Genomic DNA, 26,631 nt, shown 5'->3' with positions numbered 1-26,631 from the left:
AATTTATTCTCTCAATCACGTTTCATGTCTTGCTTTAGGAAATAACACTGAGGTCTGTGTCAGCTGTAATATGAAGTGGTGATGTTACTGAGGTTTAAAGACACAGGTCCTGTCTCTAAGCGCGTACAGTCCTTTGAGCGGCCAGAGTCTTACTCAACCATATTTTAATTATTCTTTTATATTATCACTTCCCTAAATGAGTCTTTAACAAATATGATCAAGTCAGGGCAAATGAGATTATTTGTAATATAAGAATGAGGAATAGGGACTAAAACAAAATGAAATTAGAAAACATACCTTCACCTTTTACTCTTCTTCAACTTTTTATTGTTTTGAGGTCTAAATTAAATTTAAAAAGTGCTCAACCATAGCTGTGCATTTTTAGGACGGAGATTTATTCATTGAGGAAGAGCTTTGCAGGAAGGCGGAAATTCTTGAAATTCAGCATACAGTTAGCTCTTTGAAGGTCTTTTAAACGTCTTCTAAGATTATCACCTTAAATATTTCTTAAGATTGCATCAGCATTTTATTAATTCCTTTCTAGAACCATCAGAACCAGTTGGAAATATTTGATGGAAATGTTGCTCACATAAGCACCTGGCTTTATCAAGCTGAAGCTCTGTTGGATGAGATTGAAAAAAAACCAGCAAGTAAACGGGAAGAAATTGTGAAGGTAGCAAACGTAGAGAATTAGTAACACTTCTGGGAATGGAAGGCTGTGCTGTAGTCTTTCTGTCGTGGAGCACTCCAAGTTACCTGTGCACACATGCTTCCTGTGTGGTAGATTAATTAGCTTTTATTTTGGTGGGATAAACTGAATGAGTCTTTGTTTTTTGTTTTTTCTTAGTTTATCTTTTGTTTCATTCCTTTTATGTAAGAATTAGCATCTAAAACATATTATGGAATTGTAAAGAAATGTTTTCCATTGTAATTAATAAGCTATAAAAATTAAAAAAAAACACCTCTTCATTTTGTCACATAAGACAAAATGTTAAATGCTGGGTCATTAGTTAACAGCAAAAGGTCATTCTTAGTTATTTTTTTAATGACTTGCAAAATTTTGTAGCAACATACAAAGTCAAAAGTCAAACTGACTTTAGAATGAGTATCTGGCTTTCATTTCTTGTTGCATATTCCCATCTTTTCAGAGGAATCAGCTCTTTGAGGAAAATAGTACACTTTTTCAGAAGCACTGTGTCTGGCAGACTTCTTAACTTTGCTCGGCCTCCTGATACCCTGACTCAGTGGCGTTCAGCAAAAAAAAAAAAAATTGTCTCAGGGGCTCCAGTTTCAGCGAAATGCTGAGGTACCCCTTACTCATTCCTGTGTTTCTACATTTAGTTTCACAGTTGCAGATCAAACCCAGCTTTTAAGAATTCCTTTTTGGGAATCTTTTCTGTATACCACTCAGGCCCCACCAGTCCTTCCTTTGAACCCTCTGTCATCTTGGGCGTGGATGAACTGCAGTTAAATTCGAGGTTACAAACGTACTTTCTCAGTATTTTGCAGACATCATTGAACGAATCTTTTTTTCCCTTTAAGTTGTTTATTGATGACAGAAACAGTGCATCATTAAAGATTTGATGAGGAACATGCAAACAATAAAGAATGTGTCTGCTGCCAGCGAAATACGTTTATTCCAGGTCCTTTAGACATTACCAATATAGAGTTCTTTCACACCAGATGGTTCATATGTAACAAAGCCATTTTAGAATATTTAATTGTGCTTCTACAAAACCTTCTAAAGAATGAGGTAGTTTCATTTACTCACCATATTTTCCTCTTTTCCTTGATTACACTTTTAGTGAGTTTATTAAATCCTTTTAACAAAACCTTTATACAATTTTTCATAAAAGCCGAGCCTTAGTTACAAAGTGTTTATGTCTTTCTACTTGATTTTTCTTAAAGAGAATTTCAGGAATCACTGCACAACTAGAGACATTTGAGACAAGCAATGGTTTTTAAAAAAAATATATTTTCATTATGATCAGATTTAGATGCAAGAGAACAAGTTCTAAAAACTCCATAGTTAAGCAGACATTCTCCTGTTTTTATCTATAGACACTGTTTAAAAACTTCTTCCTCAAACTACGTATTTTCTCTCATCCACCATATCAAGTAAGCACAAATTCTTCATAACAGCATGGTAGGCTCCATGTATTAGCTAGTTGCGTGTGTTGCTGGATCATTTACTTTCGTAAGTCACCAGGAAAACATCTGCAGAATGTAAGGATGCATATAGATGAGCTAGCTTATGTTTAAGACTTCATTCAAAGTCTTCTTGCAGCCATACTCGAGAGAATTGCAACATTCTTCAAAAACTTATCAATGAAGTAGAAATTAAGACAAGTATTTGCATTCCTTTCTTAGCCCTGAGAATGAATTTAATGACAGTTGTGAAATTAGCTTGAGGTAACTGCAGCACATTGTTTTACGTTTCCGTTAAAAACCAAATGATAATATTCAACTAACTTCCAAATCAGTTCACCTTCACCACAGAAAGAGGGATAGTGGTAAATAGTATTTCTAGAGGGAGAAAGAAGTCACAGTCTGCTCCTTACCACCTATGCTTTTATTCAGTCTCGAGAAGCTTCACAACTCAGAATAAAATGGTTGGAGAATGACACAAGAAATCTTATACACTTTTCAATCATAAAACAAAGTTTTATCCAAACCAGTTGTAATCTGAAGTGCTTCCCATGTCACATGAATGTGTCTTAAAATATGAACAGCTCTTATTAAGACTGATTGTACTGAAATCTCTTACTAGGAATCTCAGATGTTTATTTAAACCACCTTTGCCTCAGAGTTAGCCTTGTACCCATGTTTGGTTTTGATTTTTCCTATATGATAGTTTTGTATTTTCTTTCAATTAGCGTTTACTCTCTGAGCTGGATGACGCCAACCTCCAAGTTGAAAATGTCCGTGATCAAGCTGTCGTTTTGATGAATGCACGTGGAGGCTCAAGCAGGGAGCTTGTAGAACCAAAATTAGCTGAACTGAATAGAAACTTTGAAAAGGTCTCTCAGCACATCAAAAGTGCCAAAGTAAGTCATTATATTTTTATATAAAACTATTTTTCTTGCAGGTATGTATTGAAATGATAGATAATTATATGATACAGATATCAATATTTTTTAATTAAAATGATTTTATTACTTTCCTTTGATTGGAGCGTTTGTTCTTACTTATTTGTGATTGTGCATGTGAAGGGAGAGAAAGTAAGAAATTAATATTGAAGTAATAACCCATTTGAGAAAAGGTTTCAAAGTATTGAAATTATCTAAGAGGAAGGAGCCTCCTTTTAGCAGGAAGTAAATATTTTCTAACTTTGTTTTATTCTGAAGTATTTGATGTAATGGCCAAACTATCTTTCATAGCCTATGAATATACTTAAGTTATTTGCAACTTAAAGAAAACAAATGAAAATCTTGCTTTAACTTTTGTCTTCCTTAGTCTTGACTTTACATCCTTACCTTCTGACCTAAACTCATTTATTCTTTTCAGCAGATCTAATTTTTCCTACAAATGTAAAAGAGTAATGCACGAGACAGAGAAACCCAAGTTGGTAAAATCACTGCTGTGTGAATGAATGAAATTAAAGTCAATTCAAATAAATGCTAGTTCCTTTCTTGATACTGATTAATGGCTGAAGGTCGAGTTAAGAATATCTTTTCAAAACACGTTTCCTTCTACAGTTACTGATTGGCCAGGAACCATTATCATACCAATGTCTGGTCACCACTGAAGTATTTGAAACTGGTGTGCCTTTCTCTGATTTGGAGAAATTAGAAAATGACATAGAAAATATGTTAAAAGTTACGGAAAAACGCATGGAATCCAGTGATGAAGATGAAAAGGTTGGTTCAAGATTTGTTCAAAACCATGATGTTCTCATTTTTCTTCTCTGTTAATTGTATTTTTATGTGAATGATGTTTACCCAAATGTCTACCAGTCGTGAGAGAACAGATTTAAATGTGATTTAAACAGATTTAAATGCCACATGACTTATGTAATGCTTAAAAAGAAATAAAGTAAAGGTAGTGTTATCTTAGTGCTATTTAACTTCTGCTAAACTATCATTCTTTATGAGCTATTTTAACTTCGTATGTGAAATATTTCAAGAAAAACAGATTTTTGTTGTATATCTTTCAGATGAACATATGTTGACTTATACTAGACTTTGTAGGTTCGTTCTACTTGGGACCCTGTGCATTTTTCTTTTGAGTAATTTTTATCTTTTGAACATTTAGGTGGATGAGGAGAGAGCCCAGATTGAGGAAGTTTTACAAAGGGGAGAACAAATGTTACATCAACCCATGGAAGATAATAAAAAAGAAAAAATCCGTTTGCAGTTACTACTTTTGCACACAAGATACAACAAAACTAAGGTATCGTCATGGGGGAGTCTGTTCCACTTAAATAACTTTTTTAGCTCTTGCCATTCAGATGTTTGATGTTGCATTCAGTGACATCTCAAAACAAACCAGTTGGAATGGTATCTCCTTCTTTCTAGTGTGTATTGCTAGATATGTTTATGTTTTTGGATGAGGCAAGACTCAAAGAAAATAGAAACATAACACTTTATTATTGGATATCTCTTTTAGATTTCTGGTAATATATTAAACCTGCAAGGGATCTATCCCTTCGGAGAGTGACTTCCTCCTTCAGTTCTGTGTTTTATGTGTGGAGGTCTTGACCATGTCAAAAAATTTCTTCTAGTTTACAAATAATTAAATTTATGAACTCGATAAAATATGATTTAATTTCTAGAAAAGATTCGCTGCCAGCTTCCTTTTCAATGGCTATCTTCACAGCTGCAGTGTACATGTGCTGGTGTTCCCCAGAGGTCTGCTCTTTGGTAATCCTCCGGGAACCAGTTTTAGGTGATGATGTTGGAATCTAATAAAAGATCTCAGTTTCTCAGCTTGCTCTCTATTGAATGTCTTTATCTGTTTGTACTGCAGCCTTGCAACAGGTCCCATGCAGAACTTGCCCCTCCCCCTCCCTCCAACCTGTTGTCTACTTAGTTGAGTGCTTTAAAAACTACTCATTCTCAAGGTGGACACCTCAAAATCTTCTCAGTCATTTCCTGCTCCTCACATACTTTGTTCCTCACACCACACTGAGTGAGGATTGAAACCATTAGGTCGGAATGAAGTAAGATACAGATCTGAACCTGAAGCTAGATACAGCTCTACCAGTTACTTGTGCTATGACCCTGGGAAAGTGACTGAGCTTAACTGAGTCTACTGTCCTTTCCATAATTCACACTCTTAGGATTTTTACCCATTAGTTATGCCCAAGCTGGTTTTAAGTCCAGTTTTTCTTAACTCCTGCTCATCTTCTGTATTTTTCTCAGAATTATTTTCCCCAAAGTCATGGGCGATTCCTTTGCCTAAGAACCTGTTCAGGAAAATATTGCAAAATGCAGAAAAAGCTTTAAGTGCAAGGTTTGTCACTATAATGATGTACAGAAGCTCTGGTTTGACCTTCTGCTACCGCTTTGATTCACTGTCATTCACCTTGTACTACAGCTGTGCTGGTTTTCTCTAACTTTTCCCAACACACTGGTGCCTTAGCACCTCTGGAATCTGCTAAGACAGTTGAGAAGGGACATTAAATTTTGTTGTTGTTGTTGCCCTTTTTGTTTTTTAGAAATAAACTATTTTTTAGAGCAGCTTTAGGTGCATAGCAAAGAGCTCCCACATGCCCTCTGCCTCCCACCCCCAACACACACAGCCGCCTGCAATAGCAACATCCCACGCCAGAGAGGTGTATTTGTTACAACTGAGGAACCTGCATTGACACATCATAATCAAAGTCCCTAGTTTAGGTTAGGGAAAGGACATTTAATTTGTCTGAGTCAAGATCAAACTCATCCTCAGTGCCTCCTACTCTTACGGCCCTTGTTTACCATGTAAATAATTCCTCAGGTCAAGAACCCCCAGAGTCTCCCCTGAGGGAACCGAGGGACTCGCGTGTACCATTTTCCTTCTCGTGGACTGCCTTGCACATGGTTTCCCCTACAAAGTCATATAGGTGGCGTCTTAAAAAATATTCAACTTATTTAAGTTAACAAAAAAGAACTCATTTTCTTACTTGAAATACATGTTGAATGATCTTTTCTGATTTGTCTACTGGAGTATTACTATTTTTAAAACATGTGCAAGCTCTTCATAAAATAAAGATATTAACCTCTTGTCATATTTGCTATGAAAAGTATCATCTTACTAATTTTTACTTTCTAATTACTTTGCCTTTAATACACAACCATTCAAAATTTTTGTTTCACGACACATGACTAGGTTTTTCCTTTGTGATTTTTTTTTAAAAGTCTTTATCCTCCAGAGAGTTGATGAATATTCAGTTCTGTTTAGTTCCAGGTTTTCCCTATGGCTTGATAAAAACAGAACTTAGAAAATTTTTATAGGGTTCATTTAAAATCAATTTTTAATCTATTTGGAATTTAGGTTGCTGTCTGACATGAGCTGCATCAGGTAACATTGTCCAATTTTTAGTACTACCGTGTAGTGTATTTGTATTTTTGTGTCTAAAAATAAAATTATCCAGAAATGAAGTCTGGGTCAGATCTCTAGGACATTTTTTTTTCTCCTAGGGCATTTTGATTGATCACTCTCTTGAGATAAAATCTATTTTGGGAATATAGAAAGTGCATATTTGAATCTTGAATGGCCTTGCTGCTTCTGCAAGGTATGAAGGCTCAGAAAATCCTGGATTGTACTTATAGTCTGAATAGAAAAAGACAGTATTAATGAACAGGATTTAAAAAAAAATTGGAACTTTCTATTTACAATACCTAATGATCTCCCTAGTTCACCCTAAAGACTTGGATACATGTGACCTTGCAGAATGACAATCTGTTGTCTACCTGAAGCAGCAGTGTAAGATTCCTGCCTTATAGTGGTTGTTAAGGTATAAAAGTGGCTCTCACCAATTATTCTAGAGAGCAGATTAAAAAAAAAATCTAGTGTGTGATGTTCAGTGATGTTAATGAGGAAGATACTACAAAGTTGAAAGTCCTAGCACATATCCAATAGCTGGAGAACTGGAGTTCTTTTCGGTCTTGGGAAAACAGGCTCACTGAACAAAGACACTGGTTAGGTAGTAGATGAGAAAGCCAAGCAGGAGAACAGGTGCCAGTTTCTTATTTTAGTCCTTTGACATGATTACTCCACCTATAAATACTTTTCCTTTTGTCTTTGTCTTTTTCCTTAAAATTAGGAAGAGGAACATTGAGCCTCTTTTTGTGGTCTGCCAAAAAATTGAACTATTTAAATATTAAAATCTGAAAAAAATTAAATATTTTTTCTTTATTAAAGAGTATTTCAAATCTTTTTGTTAAAACTGGTTCCTAGATGCACACATTATTTCAACATTCTTTTATATTTGCTTAAAATACATAATTTGACTTCTTAGACATATAGGTAACCTGGAAATATTTTCTGGATAAAATCTGAATGTGTAGCATTAGGATAATAACATTAATATTAATGTCAAGTATAAACAAATCTGTGGATAAAGTCAGAAAGTCAACAGGATTACTTCTGCCCTGGCTATCCAGGACTGCCCAGCAATTGGTGAAAATAGTAGTTTATCAAATTCTAGGAGACAAATAACTACAGACCTCTAAATTGAACACTATATTATTCACTCAGTGATCTTAGCCTTGGGCATTGGTTTCATTTAGGAATTGTAGTCATTTTCAGGGTCACTAACCCAGTGATCATGTCGCTATGATCATTTTTACTATCATCTTTGAATTTACAGAGGAATATCATTTTTCAGAAGTTCAATAGAGGAATATGGTGAAAGTGTCAAGGAAACTACCTTAATTCATGAGCAGATGCACTTTGGACATTTGCAAGTCCAAAAGCAATTATTAAATGGTAGTCATCAAGGAGTAAAGGACTTGAAGTCCTGAGGAGCAAGGGGCCCATCCCAGAGAGCACTTTATTGTTTAGCAAGCTCTGATTAGAGGATACAGAAAATACTACACTAGGGTAAATAAGTTGTCCATCTAGCTTAGATTCTGTCTGAATTTATCATGGTAGACCTATTGTCTTACGTAGGACATTCATGTTTTGTAATACTCTCAAAGGTTAAGACTATATACTGAATTGCCTGAATATTATTTTAACTATTTTAATTAATTAAAATCCCCCTTGCATTTGTTGTGTTATGTTACAAATGCATGTTTCACGTATTTATTTTTTCAGCAGTAAAGCCCAAAAGTGTTTCATTGTGAGATTTAAAAAAATGGGTGAAATAATAATAATGGTATTAAATTTTTTCTTCATACAGAACTTTATGATTTGCAGCATATATTTCTTCAGTAACTCAGGAAAGGAGTCACTATGTACATATCCTGTTTGCTAAATGAGTTTAAGTGGCATAAGTCTTAAAGGAAAACCTTTCAAGGATTAACAGCTTATTTAAGCCTTTTAACGGTGGGCTATAGATGAAAATTAGAATGGAGATTGTTAAGGATTTCTATAGCAATGCAGAATAAATTTAAAAAATTAAAAGTTAAGAAAAATTTCTTTGCTCATGGTATTAAACTGCTCCATAAAATAGTGTTGTGGTTTTTTTTTTTAATTTGTTACTATTCATTGCGGGGATATTTTAAGAGATGTGTGTGTTGTTGTTATTGTTGTTACTATTATTATTATTATTATTATTATTATTATTAATTATTATTATGTGTTTACAGGCAATCCCTATTCAACAGAAAACAAGTCAACTTGCTTCTGGAATTAGATCGCCACCTCTCCCCACAGATTATCTGGTTGAAATTAGCAAAGTTTTACTTTCCATGGATGATGTTGAATTATCACTTAATACTCCAGAGCTAAGCTCCGTTGTCTATGAAGACTTCTCTTTTCAGGAAGATTCTCTGAAGGTAAATATCCAGGCAGTGCATTTGAATAGCTGCAGTTTAATACAGAAATAAAGCAAGGACTTTGTTATTGTGCCTACCTAGATGATCTGTAACCTTTTAAATATGTGCCAAGGAATTAATAATATGTATGAAAAATAAACCTTTCCTATGTTTACCAGTGAAATACTGTCAAAAATTTTAATATTTTAGGTATGGATTTTTAAGCATGCTCAGTTATTAATTCTTTGCAACATAACAGACTTTTAAAAATCAAATATATATACAAACCATATTTTTTTCTTATACGCTTGTCAGCTGATATAAAATGTCAGCATTTATCTTGCCACTTAGCGCAATTTAAGATTGGCTAGTGGTTGTGTATGGATTGGCATGTTGATTGTAACTTAATTATGGATCTGGAAGTTTTTAGTTAATTCACAAAACTATTTAATATCATGAAGACTCTTCCTTATGATTTGATTGCACTTAAGTGTCATGACACAGTAAAATTGCTGGTAGAGTTGATAGGTTTGATAGTTTATTTCTATCACTTAAATTAGCATTATTAGGTATTTGAAAATATGAATAATTCTAGCTTCAAACACTTCATTACCTTTAGAGAATGGTATTGAAGTTTTTTTATTGTACAAATGCCACTTTGATGATCTCTGAGGATTTTTTTCCCATCATTGGGATATTATGTAGCATTCTTCACACTTTGGCCAATACAGGGTATTATTTTTTTTTAAGTTTCCAATTTTGATAAGCAACACTTATGATGTCTCATTATTTTTAAATAGCTGTTATTCAGTATAAATTTTTGGTCTCCTGTGATTCCATTCTTCTATCTCTTTGCTTGGTTTTCTTAATGTATGATGATATATTCGTAGAATATCAAAGACCAACTGGACAAACTCGGAGAGCAGATTGCGGTCATTCATGAAAAACAACCAGATGTTATCCTTGAAGCTTCTGGACCCGAAGCCATTCAGATCAGGGATACACTTACTCAGTTGAATGCAAAATGGGACAGAATTAATCGACTGTACAATGATCGTAAGGGGTATGTGTAAATTAAATTAATATTTAATTTTTTAAAAAGACCTATAAGTTCAAATGTACATTAAGATTAATGAGAATATGTTTCACATCTTTGTAATAGGCCCTATTTAATAAATTTTGATGAATGTAGTTCCTTAAAGAGGAATCAGATCATACATAGATCATCATTTGTCACATACTGTATTAATATCTTAATAATTAAAGGAAGCACTTTTATATGTTTATCTTTATTGGAGTATAGTTGACTTACAATATTATATTAGTTTCAGGTGGACAACATAGTGATTCAATATTTTTACACATTATGCACCATACAAAGTTATTATAATATTATTGACTACTTGCTGTGCTGTATATTACATCCCTGTGGCTTTTTTTTTATTGCAGTATAGTTGATTTACAATGTTGTGTTAGTTTCTGGTATACAGCATAGTGATGCAGTTATATAGATATATATTCTTTTTCACTATAGGATAGGTTATTACAAGCTATTGAATATAGTTCCCTGTGCTCTACAGTAGAACCTTGCTGTTTATGATATTATAATTATAATTTGTATTTCTTAATCCTTATACATGTGTTTCACCCATCCTCCTATCCTCTCCCTCTGGCAATCACTAGTTTGTTCTCTGTATCTGTGAGATTAAATATATATATATACATATATTTAAAATCTTCTTTATCCAGTCATCTGTTGATGGACATTTAGGTTGCTTCCGTATCTTGGCTACTGTAAAGAAAGCTGCTGTGGACATAAGGGTGCAGATGTCTTTTCGAGCTAGTGTTTTCATTTCCCTTGAATTTATTCCTAGAGGCGGAATTGCTGGATCATTGGATAGTTCTATTTTTAATTTTTTGAGGAAATGCCACACTGTTTTTCATAATGTTTGTACCAATTTACATTCTCCCCAGCAGTGTTATAAAGGTTCCCTTTTCTCCACATCCATACCAGCACTTGTTATCTTTTGTCTTTTTGATGATGGTCATTCTAACAGGTGTGAGGTGATATCTCATTGTGGTTTCAATTTGCATTTCCCTAACGATTAGTGATGTTGATCATCTTTTCATGTACCTGTTGGACTTTAGTGTATGTTCTTTGGAGAAATGTCTGTTTAGGTCCTCTGTCCATGTTTTAACTGGATTGTTATTTTGATATTAATATCTGTGAATTCTTAATATATTTTGAATATTAACCCATTATCAGACATACCATTTGCAAATATCTTCTCTCAGTTAGTAGGCTGCTTTTTCATTTTGTTGATGGTTTTCTTTGCTGTGCAAAAGCTTTCTAGTTTGATGCCTTTGCCTCAGGAGTCATATCCAAGAGAAATTGTAAAGTTAGTCACATGAAGGAGTAGAGTGAACACAACATTGCATAAGGTCACAGATAAGAGAAAGTGCAATGCTTTGCAGGACATGTAAATAGTTCTGTAGAACTGGAACTCATAGCAGAGAGATGAAACCAGAAAGATCTAAAGAGAACATCTTGGATGGACCTTGTACATCAGGTTGATTAGTTTGTATTTCACTCCGAAAACAATAGGGAACCACTGCCAAGGGGATGGCAGTGTGGACAGTGTGCCAGTTGCAGAATGGATTGGTAGAGAACTAGACTGAGAGCTAGGAGACCCGTCTGTGCTTGTCACATGATGATATAACTTGATTAAGAAAGTGGCTATGGAAGTGGAGACTAAGAGGAAATTTTGAGAATTAAATAGTTGAATCAGTAGAATGTGGTGATTGATAGGATGCTGGAGTAAGGAAGAGAGAGGAGTGAAAAATGAGCCCCAAGTCTTTGTCTTGAGAACGTTAGGTAGGTGATGGTAACATTGTCAGAGACGGTAACACACATGGTGAGATGAGTTTGAGAGGAAAGCTAACAAGTTGGAATATTAGAGAGAGCAAACTTAACATTAACATGTTTCTAGTTCAAATCCAAACCAAAGATAGGGTAAGACTTGAACTTTGAGTCCTTTGACGCTGGAAGTCCATAGCCCTTCATGATTCCTGCTGCCCGTACGAGCTAGCTGGATTAGAGAGGAGGTGATGGCTTTTTGAGATGGGAGGCCTAAACATGGATTTCTTTCTTTCTCTCATTCTCTTTCTCTCTCTTTTTTTTTTTTCACAAACTACATAGCTGTGCTACTTAGATTTATTTGAAATTTATGTTCTGTTATGATGATAATGATCTTTACTAAGTTTAATGTTTGTATTCTCAAAGTCTTTAGATATTTGGAGCAGCCTTTCTAGCAACATTTTCTATTCATTACTGTACCATCTCAAAAATCAGAACTTGTGTTTGCCATTTAGTTATTGCATATTTTTACAAACGAAGATTGTCCTAATATTTTCTCATAGTGTTTTGTTTGAAGTGCTCTTATGTTCATTATGCCTAATAGAATGCTGCTTCCCTTTGTTGAGTAGGCACTCAACAAATATTAGCTGAATTTCCAAAATGAGTTTCATGGAAGAGGGAAATATACACATTAGATAGGAGTTAGCAATGTCAAGGATCATTTTATTATTTTTTAAAAATACTGATATTACCTTTTTATTATATAAACTTTTTTTAGTATTAAAAAAATTTTGGAGATCTTTTCTAAACTTGTCCTAGTACCACTACTCTAAACAAAAAAGCAGAGGGAAATTCTTTAGGATCCCAATCCAATAAAGATTTTCCTTTTTATACTTACATGGTCTGAATATGACAAGCACTGGAGCTTGACTTTATCTCATTTCTAAAGGAGTTAGGTTTGAGTAGAAGTCTTGGTAGTCTTTGTCTCATCGTCTAACCTGAGCTTGGCAGGCACTCCCATATGGTGCTGTGTTCACCAGATTAGTCATTGCACAGAGCATGTTAGTCTGCTAGGGAAGCCATAGTAGGATAACACAGACTTAAACAACAGACATTTGGTGGCTTAAACAGCAGACATTTATTTTCTCTCAGCTCTGGAGGTTGGAGGTCCTAGATCAAGGTACCTGCAGGGTTAGTTTCGGGTGAGGCTTCTCTTACTGGCTTGCGGATGACCACCTTCTCACTATGTCTTTAAACAGCCTTTCCTCTGTGCTCTTGCAGAGGGAGCGATAGAGATACAGAGAGAGAGGCACACACAGAGTGAGCTATCTCTGATGTCTCTTCCTCTTGTTAGGACAACAGTACATGGGATTAGTGACCCTTGTGACAAACTCATTTAACCTTAATTACTTCCCTAAACATTCTATTTCCAAATATAGTCATGTTGAGGGTTAGGGCTACAACAGAGTTTTGGGGGACACAGTTCAGTTCATAATGCAGAGATAATGGACTGCAAGTAAATTTTGAAGTATTTTGGCCTTTTGGGTTTTGTCCTAGCTAGGAACTAAGTGTTCTGGAACTCTGTTTTTTTCCTAAGAGAATAGAGTAATTAATCATATTTTACATTTCATGCTATTTGAAATGTTAAGTGTTTAAAGTTGGGTGGGTTAACATGCCTGCAGCTAATCTATCTTGATTTTTCAGGCCAGAGAAGGCAGTCTTTTCAGTTAAAAAGCTGCCCTAGTGTGGATATGTATGTGCGTGTGAAAGTGAGGTGGGGATGTGGTGCACGCAGATTGCTTTGCTCTCGAAGAGGAATCACTAACTGTAACCCACTACAAAAACTGGTCTTGTAGAGCAGCGAGCTGTGAATTACTCCTTCTGAGGCTTTCAGTTTAAATGAGATTTGAATTTCCTTTTTAGAAAATTGCTTCTCGATAGTCCTGGAAAGTTTGGAAATCCGTTTTATTTTGTTTGGGCCTTCTAGGTATTTCAGTAGGGCTGTGGAAGAATGGAGACAGTTCCACTGTGACCTTAACGACCTCACACAGTGGATGACGGAAGCTGAAGAGTTACTGGCTGATACCTTTGCTCCAGATGGTGGCCTGGACTTAGAGAAAGCTAGGAGACATCAGCAGGTGAGTGCTTTCTGTCCGAGGATGGGGATCTGCTAAAAAGGTGGCATATTTATTTAGTGTGTGCCATTGAAGACAGATTTTTGAAAGGAGGGGCTGAATATGTTAATTTTTCAGGAGTATATAGACAATCTGTAATTTTTGTTCCAGTTCTAGTTTTAATGGTATAAGAAAAATTGCTTATTTCCATTCTTAATAAGGATTTTTAAAAAATTTAAATAAAAAAATGCTCTTTAGTGGCATATGTGGGAAACAATTTGATTTTTTAAAATTTTATCTTCAGAATAACATTTGTAAAATTTTGTACCCAAGACTGTATCAAGGAGAGAAAGATATCTACATACCTCACCTTTATTTTCTATGGGTAAACACTTAGGCATCTTATTTTTCTTGATATCATTGACTGTTACCATAAAAGTAAATTATTCTTGAGCTGTATCAGGGCAGCTGCTCATGTAAGTCTAATTCAGTCTTGGGAAAATATAACACAATAGATAAATCAGTTCTGCTGATAATAATAGGTCTTTAAAAATAATGATCGAAAGCAAGCAAAATTTCAATTTACCATTCTTAAAAATATTTTCTTTTATTAAAATTTTAAAGCATATTTTACATAGAAGACTTATGAGAAGTTAGAGAATGCTTTTATTTTCCTCATAAATATGTTAATACATTTTTGTTATTTTTAGAGGTGTAGAGAAATGCTTAAGTTTGACTTTAAAATATCCATTCTTAACCCATTACTTAAAAATTTACAGACCAGAAAAGCAATGGCTCAATAAAATGCACGTTGAAGTTTACTTACATGTTGTATATAGGACATCATGGTACATGGGGGTATAGTGTTTTAAAATTTTTTTGACATGCTTTCAAGCCCATGTTTAGAAGAAGGGCAGTTCCCTCTAATCAAACATGATTGTTGCTTAAGCTTTAGTGTAAACAGCTGGTATTTATTGTATATTAGCAGGCTGCCCTCTTTCACTGTATGTTGCCTGATGGCATTCACGAGCGTGGGTTAGATTTCAAAATAGACTTGCTTTAATATGTCCATTGAAATGTAATGAAAGTGTTAAACATGGTTTTTTGCACATATGTAAAATGTCCTTCCAGAACTTTGTTTCTCTAACACTTACACTGACACTACGGTACCCGGGTGGATTCGTGGCCCCAGAACAGTTTAATTTGGTGGTGGAGTTCATCTCAAGTTGTTGTTCTCTGTCGCAGGACTTGGAAGAGGGGCTCAGCTGCCACCAGCCCAGTTTCGCAGCACTGAACAGAACTGGGGACGGGATTGTACAGAAACTGTCCCCGACAGATGGAAGCTTCCTGAAAGACAAGCTGGCAGGGGTAAACCAACGCTGGGGAGCGATCGCTGCAGAAGTGAAGGACCGGCGGCCAAGGTGACTGAGCCGTGATCACTCGAGGGCACTGGGTGAAGGCATTCGGGCAGAGCCTCTGGAGATCCAGTCCCATGAGAGCCAAGTTCTCTTGTCGTCTGAAATTACACGAGGCATTGTATTGACGTTTAAGACCCCCCACTGTCTGTGCTTCGTGTCGTTAGAACATGGTCTCTTACTGCGCTTTTAGGCTACCCGTGAAGTCTTACTTCTCCACTCAGATGTCATACATGTCAGAAATACCTTTATTCTTCTTCTTTCGGTTTATTGTGGTATGGTGACCAGGTGGCAGGAACTCGAACTGGGTGAAAGATCGCTCTGGACCTCCAGTCTGAACATCTTGACTCAGGGTCAGGCCTCTCCCTCGCTCATTTCCTGCCTGGGTCTCGGGGACTTCACAAGTAACCCCTTTCACTCGCTAGGTCTTGGTGTCTAAGGGTGTCCCATGTCCTTATATGCCAGTGCTGTTCACATAATACAGTTCCTCATCTACATGATGTAATACATATAGTGACTTATTGTGCGTTTTTATGTCAGATTATGTTATAATGCCCCAGATTTTATTAGAGTGTCTTCTGGTTGTAAATACGTTTGATTACCAGTGAATATAATACTCACCATTGCTCGTGTTATTTTATATGTTACTTTAAAATTATTTTAAGTTGTGTTTTGAGACAATCAAGATTTGATGGACGATTCCTACTTTGCTTAATATATTCCATTTCATCAATGACTTTTTTGGGGGGTGGAGGTTAGTGATAGTTTTGGATTAAAATGTCCCAGATAGTTTTTTTTCTGTTATTTTTTAACTCTGTTTATGATATATTATTTTAGTGAAAAACTGTTGTTTGGTTAAAAGGTCAATCTAATACTTTATCAAGTTCGGTATTATACTATAACGTAAAATTTTGAACTTTGAATATTTGGCCCATGGCTGCCTTTTATAAAATAGCATCATATGTTATTTTGTGTTCTTTGGTAAAAGGCAAATCATAGTTTCTGTGTCTTGGTTGAGAGGTTGCCACGCGGCAGAGACAAGTGTTTGGCATCTTACACACAAGGTCTCATTCGAACCTCACAACTACCCTGTGAAGAGGACTGTTCAGGCCCATTGTACAGCTTTGGAAACTGAGGCCCAGAGAGCAGCGGTTAAGTGACTTGTCCAGGGTCTCACAGAAGGCTAGTGACGGTGCTAACATATGCTGTCAAATACTGTGCCTGTAGAACTTGGGAAGACCTCAGAGCTTGCTGGCCAAGTTTCCTCCTCTGTAAATGAGAACTGGGATATCTCCTCAGAGGAGTGTCATGAAGATTAAATGAGACTGTTTGTGAAATGTATATGCCCTGACTTCTTCATAGGAAACACTCAAAATATCTTGTTTTGTCATAGTAAGTTAACCTATAATTTATCCTCCAAGCATACTGTTGCTGGATTTTACCGACGATTGATGGAATGATCCAATCAATATTTATTGAGGCTTCTGTTCAGCACTGGGGATACAAATACGACTAAGGAACTCAGAGAGACTTAGGTGAAAAAATGTTTAAAGGAAAAGATGATCTAATGTAATTAAAGGACACATTATTAAGAAGATACAGTGTTGTCGCCAAGGCAAGGGTGATGGGCTGTGGAATTGAGGCATCACAGGAGAGAAATCCTGAAGTTAGGTTTTGAGGCATTTACAGCAACTTCCCATAAGTTCCTCTTAGAGAAGGATTTGTAGGAAAAGGGCATAGAACTGGCAAGGTCGGAAGCATGGAATAGTATGACCAAGTAAGAAATCTGCAAAGGTTAGATGATGAGAAAGTTTCAGGGGACCGGGGCAGGATTGAAAGCTGAGGTCTGACTGGGTTTTATGTGCCAAGCTAGTAAGGCGGCAGGGAGAGTCCTTCTAGCTTGAAAGTGACCTATCTCCCAGGTCTCCTTAGGGAAAAAGATATGCCTGCTGGCATGGTGTTAGCAATAACTGCGGAGATTCCCCTAAAGATTTTCAAGTGGACCTCTGTGGAATGTGGTAATTGTCGTTCCTGGGACGAACAAGGTGAAGCTCATACATATTTCACTCATTTTTTTGGAAGAGAAAAGAATAGTGAATCTCTTCTCCAGCATTTCGTATTTTTACTAGAGCAGTATTTGTTTTCATAAATTCATGTTTAAGTTCACTTCAGGTTGTAACTTACCTTAAACTGGGGCCACATTGCAGTTCTTTGGGTTTATTAGGCATACTATTATCAGTCATTGAGAAACGGTGCCACAGCTCAATTTATTTTTGTGTTGAGAGCCTGTTGTTAAATATTTGCACAGTTCAGCAACTTATGGTGCTATTCCTTAATGAGTAATTGTTACCTACTGTTTGAACATGAATTTATAGCTTGTTTTTACTTAATGATAACATTTAAAATGTAAATTATATTTAGCGAGTTTGCAGGTGAAAATTTTGCGACTCAAATATATCTTATTAAAATTACTTGATAATGTTAGTTTCCTTCATAGACATATTTTCAAAATACTAAATTAGTCATGATTATGAAGTACTAGAAATTTAAATGACAACATTTTTTTGAGACACAATATCTATAGTAATATTTTAGTTGTTTCTAAAGTTGTTATTTAAATTAAATACTCTTCAGTATACAGGGTAAATTACCAGTTTTGGTATTCGTAGTCTGAACAATTCTTTCTATTGCATTATTTGCTTATTTTTTTAAAATCTTGCAGCAGTGTTCTCTCCTAATGGATACTTAACAATGAAAACTTGTGATTTGGTAGTGATTTTCATTAGTTTTTTCAAACATTAAAAATACTCTCCTTTAAATATTATTGACTTTATTAAATATATAAGATTTATTTAGCATGTTATTCTGTATATACTACATCATTATTTTAGGGTTTTTTGTGATTAAAAAAGAAAACTTCATAGCCATAAAAAATGTGAATTCTTATTAAGGATGACATTATATAATTCATTAAAAAAATTGCATTCTATTTTTAAACCAGCAGCTGATAGCAGCAGCTATAAAAATGGTGCCACCACCAAGCTCTAAATAGCTTTCAAACCATTTCTTAAAAATGCATATAATCTTGTTTGTCATATGAGTTCTGACCATATTCTCATCTTCTGACAGATGGTTTATATACTTATAAATGTTATTCTATAACATATAAAAGGTCTAATTAAGACAGTTCCTTTTTTATATTCATATGACTATTTGTTTCCTTATATCCTTTAATACTTTTGCTTTTTTTCTAGATCTTGTTTTATAACTTGGTGCTATATTCAAATACAATACTTATTTTAATGAACTAACCAAATTTTCATTTTTTTCTTGTCTTTCATGTTTGTAGAGATTTCCCATTGGCAGTATCTTGCTTTGTCCTTATTCTTTCTTTCCTATGAATAAAGTAGAGTAATACTTAACCACCTACTGTGAATAATATGTCATATAATGATATCTATCTCCATGGAGTACTCAAAGAAAATTATGTTTTTTCTTATTTTAGATAAAGACATTTTTCATGTTTTCTATTTTAAAGCTTCATTATGTTGTACAGTGGAATCTAGCTTTAAAAAAAGTCCTTTGTATTAAGTTTTTGTATAATTTTTGATGATGAGAGAAGATGACATTCTTTAGTTTTAATGTTTTTTGGTTTAGTGAAGGAAGAAATCTTATTCTTATATTTGGAAATAATCTTTAGTATTGCAGAATACTATTTAGAAATACATATTAAAATAGCTTTTAGAAATTTTTCTGTGTGACATATTTAGTCAGGATATCCAAAGCAAATATATAATGTTCTAGTTAATTGGATAATTTTTCTCAATATTTTTCAATAATGTATTCTTTTAGGTTAAAAGGAGAAAGTAAGCAGGTGATGGAATATAGGAAGAGACTAGATGAGGTTTTTTGTTGGTTAACAAAGGCCGAAAATGCTATGCAAAAGAGATCAACCACTGAGCTGGAAGAAAACCTGCAAGAATTAACAGTAAGTGGCTTATTTGTCTCTATATTTGCCAGTGCTTTTTGATGCATGAACATTTACACTAAAAATAAGATATTGCATGACTGAAGAAGAAACAGGGAAGACACTTTGTACTTTGTGGTAAATGTGGTGAACTTTAAATAGGAATATCTTTTTTTGTTGTTGTTTTAAAGAGACACTATCATTTTGTTCTTGCAGAGGTAAGGCTTCACTCACATAACAGTGATCAGTCATGTGGTCTCAATATTGGACCAAGGTTTTTGGGATATTTTTAACAATTATCATCATTTTAGAATATAATAATACTGTGATGGATATTTTTTTGCTTTTGGATTTAGAAGATAACTACTGATTGCTGTTTATAGAATTGAGTCTTGCAAGAAAACTCAAAGTGACTTGAGAGTAACTCACTGCAGCCTACAGTGGACTTAGCATCATAGTTGTATTTATAAGATTTTCTTGTTGTTCTGCAACCAACAAGAATTATTGTTTTATAAGTATAAATATATAGAAATCCATAAAGATACATATAGATAGGTAAATATACCCAAATATCCATACATTTTTATATCCACAAATTTTACATTTTTTGTGTTAAGAATTAAAGTGCTTGTTGAAGAACAATAAGCATAATGTGCTCACATTTTCATTAAACAAAAAAAATTGTGTGTGTGTGGATACACACACGTGTATGCATCCAAGTATACCTAAAAGGATACTGACTAATCTGATAAGAGATTTTTCCTAAAAGAGTATCATTGAGGTATTTTGGGAAAGAAACTTTTAATAATGATGAAAAATATGTGGCAAATAATTACTAAGTTTTCAAAGTGTGACAAATAACTAACTTGTTCCTGTTTTATCTAAAAAATTCATTAGTTTTCTACTGGTGTTTCTACTAGTACAACATTGTAAATTGATGATACGTCAATGAAAAATGGGAAAAAATAAAAAATAATAAAAGTTTTAATAGTTTTCTTGGAATATGCCTTTTGTCAACAATTTGGGGGTAGTCACAAGGGGTGGGGCGGCATATTAGGGTAAGAAGAGTAGGTAGAGAGGCATAAAATGCTCCTGTTTTTGGGTTTTGGGTTTTTTTTTTTTTTTGCCTTTCATTAGAATAGACATCATTTTTTATTATCTAAGATCAGAATGTTAAATTGTCAGTGTAAATACGATATAATATGTGCCTATTAAGAGATGCGAGGTGGGAAGTAGGAAAGTGAGTACACACACATGTGCAGTGAAGGTGAAGTTCATTCCCAGATCAGTTACAGTTTAACATAAGTTCAGGCTTCTTATAATTTTATTTTCCATTTAAGAAATTAAAAGTCCACTTTTATAAGAGTATTTCCCAAAGAGATTTCTGATATAGTTCTTGATCTTTCCCTGGTATGACAACCTTTTAACCTTTCCTCTCTTCTGACTCCTTTAGAACTTAACCCAGGAGATGGATGTCCAAGCTGAAAAACTCAAATGGCTGAATAGGACTGAATTGGAAATGCTTTCAGATAAGAGTCTGAGTTTACATGAAAGAGAAAAAATTTCAGAAAGCTTAAGGACTGTAAATTCGACATGGAATAAGGTGTGCATTAAGCATGACTATGGTACATTTCCCACGTTTATTGATTTTGTTATCAAATAAGTGGGATCATGTAACTGTTTCACATTTAAGTATAGCCAGATATGGGCACGTTTTACTAATTGATAATTATATTTTTTCATCTGTCACGGATGGAAGCAAATGTTCTCAGAGGATACTTTTTATTTTATGTGGAAGTTTTTGGCCTAGGAAGCTTATACATTATACACTACGCTAAATAATAAGTATATATTAGAATTAGGCAATAAAACGTCCATAATTATATTCTGAAAATGAAGGCATTAAATAACTTTGTTATGTTGCGCAAGACTTAACACGTATGTAGATTTATTTTTAATGATTTTTATTCATTCAATATGTATTTACTAGGTTCTGGGTGGAATGGACTGATATGTGGCTACAATTATGACTAAAATAAGGTCCTTTTTCTCATAGCATTACTTTTTTTTTTCTTTGCAGCTTAAATAGTTAGAGGTAGATAAAGTCATAGACTTATATTTATTGTGGCTTAGGTACATGCTATAACAGAGCACGAGGTCTGTCTGGGACACTGAATGGATAGGTCTCTGCCCTGGTTTGGACAGACCCCATCTCTGTCATTTTCCTCCCTCTCCACCCTTTTGAAATGATAGCGGTTATTCTGTATCTAATGATGCAGGTGCTTTATTGATCAAGCCTCTCTGCTTGAGAATCACAGCCTTGACGAGTCACTGTCACTGATGACTCACATGCCCATATCCCTGGCCTAGACCTCTCTCCATGCTCTAGACCTTCATCAGCTGCCTGCTCGGCATCTCCACTTAGATGTCTAATGGGCGTCTCAGCTCACATACAAAACCAGGCTCCTGATCTCCACCTCCCTCCTGCACCTTAGTATACCTCTCCCACCTCAGCTACTGGTAATTCCATCCTTATTATTGTTTATGCCAAAACCCTGGAGTCAATCTTATGGCATGTGAATGATATCTCAATTAAAAACAAACAAATAAACCTTAGAGTCATCATCATCAGCTTCTCCTTTAAAATACCCGTCTCTCTCATGGTTCGAATGGACGGCTGGGTGACTAGATAAAAGCCAGCATAGCAGCATTTTAGCAGTTGTAGCTATTGAGGGGCACGTGAGTGCTCACTGTACAATTCTTTCATCTTTTTGTAGGTTTGCAAAATTTTGTAAATTTGACTGCTTCTCACTATCCCCATGGCTACTAAGTTGTTTCAAGCCACTGTCATCTCTTGTCATGATTCCTACAGCGGCCTCTTCACTAGTCTCCCTGTGTCCTCCTTTGCCCTTTGTCAACCTCTTCTCAAAAAAGCAGCCAAAGGATTTGTTAAAACATAATTCGGATCAAGTAACTCCTGTGAGCAAAGCCCAGTAATGGTTTTCCATCTCATTCAGAGTAAAGACCAAAGTCCTTAAGGTGACTAACAAGGTCTGTCACATTTCCTGTTATCTCTGTGACTCCACCTGCTACTCTCTCCGTGTGCTCCTTTCAGACATGTTGGCCCCATGTCGAACACGCCAGGCTCAGGTTGTGCATATTCAATCAGGGCAGATGTATTTATTAACACAAAGGATGTCATCGGGTATTGTGTAGAATAGGCATGGTGGTCCCTTTGGGAGCACAATGTTAGACGGAGCCAAAGCTCCCTTTATCACAAGACTTCACATTGATTTTACACTAGTTACGTGAATTATGAATGTCCCAGACCAAGCAATGCTTATTGTGTAGCTAACTTCAACAAACACATTTTAAGAACTAGCAATCTGGGATATTTCATTCATTCATGCAATTATTCACTCACTTAGGTTTTTACTGACTCTCATTTTATGTCAGGCACCATTTTAAGAACTAGCAATACAGCAATGAGTATGACACCCGCTTTTGACCAAGAGAGCTTATTGTAGGTGAGACAATAGATAAGCAATTAAAACATACAGGTATTCATGAGGATGAAAAGGCAGTGTACCTTCCTGGCTTTGAGTGATAACCATGGAAGATTTTGTGGAGATGAAGCTAATTTATAAAAGATGAATAGGTATTGGTCAGATGGAGAAAGGAGGAAAAGGCATTGCAGGGTAAAGAAGCAGTAAATGAAAGGGTCTAGAGGAGACAATGAATTTGCATCCTGTAAGTAGCTTAACATGAAATGGAAGGATGAGAGGTGCTTGCAGAGACCGGACCCTAGGAGCCTCACCATGTATCACAAGGAATTTGAGCTCTGTCTGACAGTTCACCACCTTGAAAGCAGTGGGCAGCTATTGGTGGGTTTTAAACAGGAGAAAGTTACATTTTGAAAGATCACTGTAGCTGTACCACAGAGATAGATGGAGCCGTCCTAAGGATGGATACCCTTAGGTCAAAAGGACATTATCCAGATCAGGATAACTGATCTGGAAAAATCAGTTAGTGTCATTAGACAACTTTGTGAAGGCAGTGTCCAGTAAATAGACGATGAATCCAGATTTGGATATATCTGAATATATGGTTGACCTGCAGAGCTGGACTGAAGATATGTTTTGGGGAGTCTTCAGCCTCTTACAACTGCATGTGATAGATGAAGCCATTAGAAACCAGGACCCAGGGATAGAGAGGCCAGGGTCAAGGGTAAGAAGACTGAAAACCCTACCCTGTAGAATGTTGGTATTTGTTGGATAGACAGAGGAAAATGCGCTGGTGAAGGACACTTAGAAGATCAGTCAGAGAGGTAGGAGTAAAATCAAGATTGTAGAATAGTAACAGAATTCACGAGAGAAGGAGTGACGGTATTAAATGTTGCAAAGGACCAGGGCAGCTAAGGACTGGATGATGTTCTTGATGGTGAGTCAGTGTAGCTGGGGATCAAGCAAGACTGCAGTGGATAGTGAAGGGGACGCAGAAGCTTAGGCAGTGAAGGTGAAGAAAAGCAGCAACAGAGCTATCATTTAGAGGACAATCCTCTTGTGAAAATACGGTCACCTTTATTTACATACTGTTCTCTTTCTGTTTGTCGGGACACTGTAGGTATGCAGGGAAGTGCCCAGTGCACTGAAGGAACGCATCCAGGAACCCTGTCCTGTTACTCAGACAAGAATTGCTGGTAAGATAGTTTTTTTTCCTTAACAATTTTTTTTTGAAAACATAGCAAAATTTTATGATTTTGATCATCGTACATGGATTAGGAAAATTTATTTAAAAACACAATGCCGTTGTGATTTATTATTCTACTTTCAGTTATTTGAAAAGAACATCTTTAAACACAAGACGTATTTCACTGCCCTGTACGTGCAAGACATTTCCTTTCATGCGAGATAAGACTTTTAGCTTTTCGTGGGACCTGAGCCTTAACAGATCTTGCTGAAGGCAAAGGGAGAGGCAAAGTGGGGGCACTGGGGAATAGTGTTCTGGAAACATGCAGCTTTTCAGCAAATCAGCTGTAACTCACTGTGTTAACATGTTCTAGAGATGTGTAGTTAGATGCTGATGATGGCTGAAAGCAAAAAGTTTGGATGTTCTTGGGATCAGGTGGCAGATGGGGATTTATGAGTTCTCCATCCCAGGGAAGCTGTTTACTGACAAATGCTGATCACTTCAGTTAGAGAAAAGAACGTTTTCTCACTATGTATTTCCTCTCCTTGTTGAGGTTAGGGTGCTAATCAGTGCTTTGCAGGCTCTTTGAGCCAACTTGCCCTGGTCTCCCGCTGTTAAGTCATCAGGCAAAACCTCAAATGTGATTAACTGTCTACTTCCTCTGTGCCCACTGCTGCTGCTGCCTCTTCGCTCCTCCCCCTTCCCCTCCTCTCCCTTCTGCCCCCTCCCCTCTTCCTCCTCCTGTTCCCCTTTAAGAGCCAGAAAGTGGTGAGTGACAAGACCTTTTTTTTTTTTTTTGAGATTGTAAACTTGTTGAGGGCCAAGCTTGTGTTGGATTTTACTTGCATTTCCCAGTACCTTGAACAAGAAATACCTGGGTGGTTTTGTTGATTAATGTCCAAAACACTTGGATTAACATTTGGGTACTACTGTCTTGCCACCTCAAGCTCAACTCCCTAACCATAGGAAAAAGACTTGATCCGTTTTGTAAGAGAACATTATATTATCTGTCCTTTTTTAAACATCATTATGGCAAAGGAGCAGGGAAAATTTGAACGTATATTGAAAAGGACAAAAAGCTGACAGCAAAACTCTACTTTCCAGGAGGTAGCCAGTTCATTCTCAACAAGATGGTCATCCCTGAAACAAGTCTGAGATCTGAAGCTAATTCCAGTGTGTCCCTCTCTTCTTACATGGTGTTTTACTTAGGTTTTTTTAATTTAAAAAATTATATTTAAAAAGTAACCATTTTGAAGTGAACAATCCGGGGGCATTTAGTACATTCATAGTATTGTGCAATCATCACCTCTAGTTTCAAAATATTTCTATCACTCCAGAGTGAAAACTCTGTACTTCCGCAACAGTTTGTCCCCATTCCCTTCTACCCTCAGCCCCTGGCGACCAACAGTTTGCCTTCTGTCTCTGTGGATTTCTCTCTTCTGGGTATTTCCTATAAATGGGATCACACAGTGCTTCTTTCACTTTGGTATTGTTTTTGAGGTTTATCCATGCCAGCTTTTTGCTGTTTATACTCAAAAGGGCACTCAGCACTGAAGACAATCCAACTGCACTTTCTTCTTAGTACCCCTTGTTCCCCCGTCTCTCAACTAATGACCTCATCTCATTTTTTAAAGATAAATACTGTTTGTTCGATGAGATCTTTTTCCCATCACAGAGTCCCTCAGCCTACATGCAGCTGTACCCACACTCTACGTGCTTTCTTCCTATCAGTGGAAGTGTCCTCTCTCTTGCTTTCTAAGACCATCTCGTCCAGTTGTACTTTGGATCATATCTTCTCTTGGTTTTTAACTTAACCTTCTTCTCCCCTCTCTGCTGGATCCTTCTCGTTAGCATGCATTTTGATGCACAGGGTTCTGGTATATTCGTTTATACTATTTCGTTGTGTGGTTGTACTGTAGTCCTCAGAACGTTATTCTCTAGCTGTGCTCACAAGTCTCGTAACTTTGGACACTTTTTAACTTGAGATAATTCAGTGAGTTCTTAGGCAATTACACTTGGAGTCATCCTTGAATCTTCTCTGGATTTCATATCCAATTCATCAGCAAATTGTGTCAGTTCCCCGACACATCTCAATTACTTCTCCAGTCTTGAACACTCTTATCTTTGATCTCAATTGTTGGAATATTCTCCTAATTCAGTGTCCTCATTCTGTTCTTGCCTTATCAGTCCTCTATAATCTATTCTTCTGATAGCAGCTGAGTGATGCTTTAGAAACAGCTTTGATGTGTCACTCCTTTGATTGCAGTCTTTTCATCACTTCCATCACATGGAGGTGATTTCTGCAGTCTTACCATGGTCCAGAAGACCAGGTATGATCTACCTTCTACCTGTCCCTGGAATCCCATTTCTTACTACTTTTTCCTTTGTTCATTCTGCTTCAAGCACACTGGTCTTCTTGCTGTTTCTAACATGCCAAGAACATTTCCATTTATGGCCTTGTGCTTGCTGTTTCTTCTTTCTCACCCACATGTCCTTCCCTGAGAAATTGCATGTTTCACACACTCACTTCATTCAGTTCTCTCCTTGCATGTTTCCTTCTTGGAAGGGCCCTTCCTGACCTGCCCACCATGGCTCAGGTGCATCCTGTCTCTCTCCAGCTTCTTGCATTGGTCTTACTTCGTGACATCCATCCATCCACCTCATCAGAAAGTGAGCTCTACGAGGT

The 26,631-nt window shown here is 36.0% G+C and overlaps 1 protein-coding gene across 12 annotated transcripts in view; it reads left to right on the top strand.

Moving 5' to 3' along the window:
• Positions 1 to 26,631, top strand: part of UTRN (utrophin) — a 457,624-nt gene that overhangs the window by 178,137 nt on the left and 252,856 nt on the right. For all 12 annotated transcript variants that reach the window (XM_064486618.1, XM_064486616.1, XM_010983720.3 and 9 more), the window contains 11 exons: positions 545 to 673; positions 2,877 to 3,047; positions 3,699 to 3,860; positions 4,255 to 4,392; positions 8,736 to 8,924; positions 9,794 to 9,966; positions 13,748 to 13,898; positions 15,120 to 15,295; positions 19,142 to 19,277; positions 20,710 to 20,859; positions 23,880 to 23,955. In XM_064486618.1, the coding sequence (XP_064342688.1) occupies positions 545 to 673; positions 2,877 to 3,047; positions 3,699 to 3,860; positions 4,255 to 4,392; positions 8,736 to 8,924; positions 9,794 to 9,966; positions 13,748 to 13,898; positions 15,120 to 15,295; positions 19,142 to 19,277; positions 20,710 to 20,859; positions 23,880 to 23,955 (1,651 nt within the window). The remainder of the gene's footprint in view (positions 1 to 544; positions 674 to 2,876; positions 3,048 to 3,698; positions 3,861 to 4,254; positions 4,393 to 8,735; positions 8,925 to 9,793; positions 9,967 to 13,747; positions 13,899 to 15,119; positions 15,296 to 19,141; positions 19,278 to 20,709; positions 20,860 to 23,879; positions 23,956 to 26,631) is intronic.

The sequence above is a fragment of the Camelus dromedarius genome, chromosome 6, assembly GCF_036321535.1.
Source record: "Camelus dromedarius isolate mCamDro1 chromosome 6, mCamDro1.pat, whole genome shotgun sequence".
Taxonomy (NCBI): domain Eukaryota; kingdom Metazoa; phylum Chordata; class Mammalia; order Artiodactyla; family Camelidae; genus Camelus; species Camelus dromedarius.
This window is presented reverse-complemented; position numbering and strand designations above follow the sequence as displayed.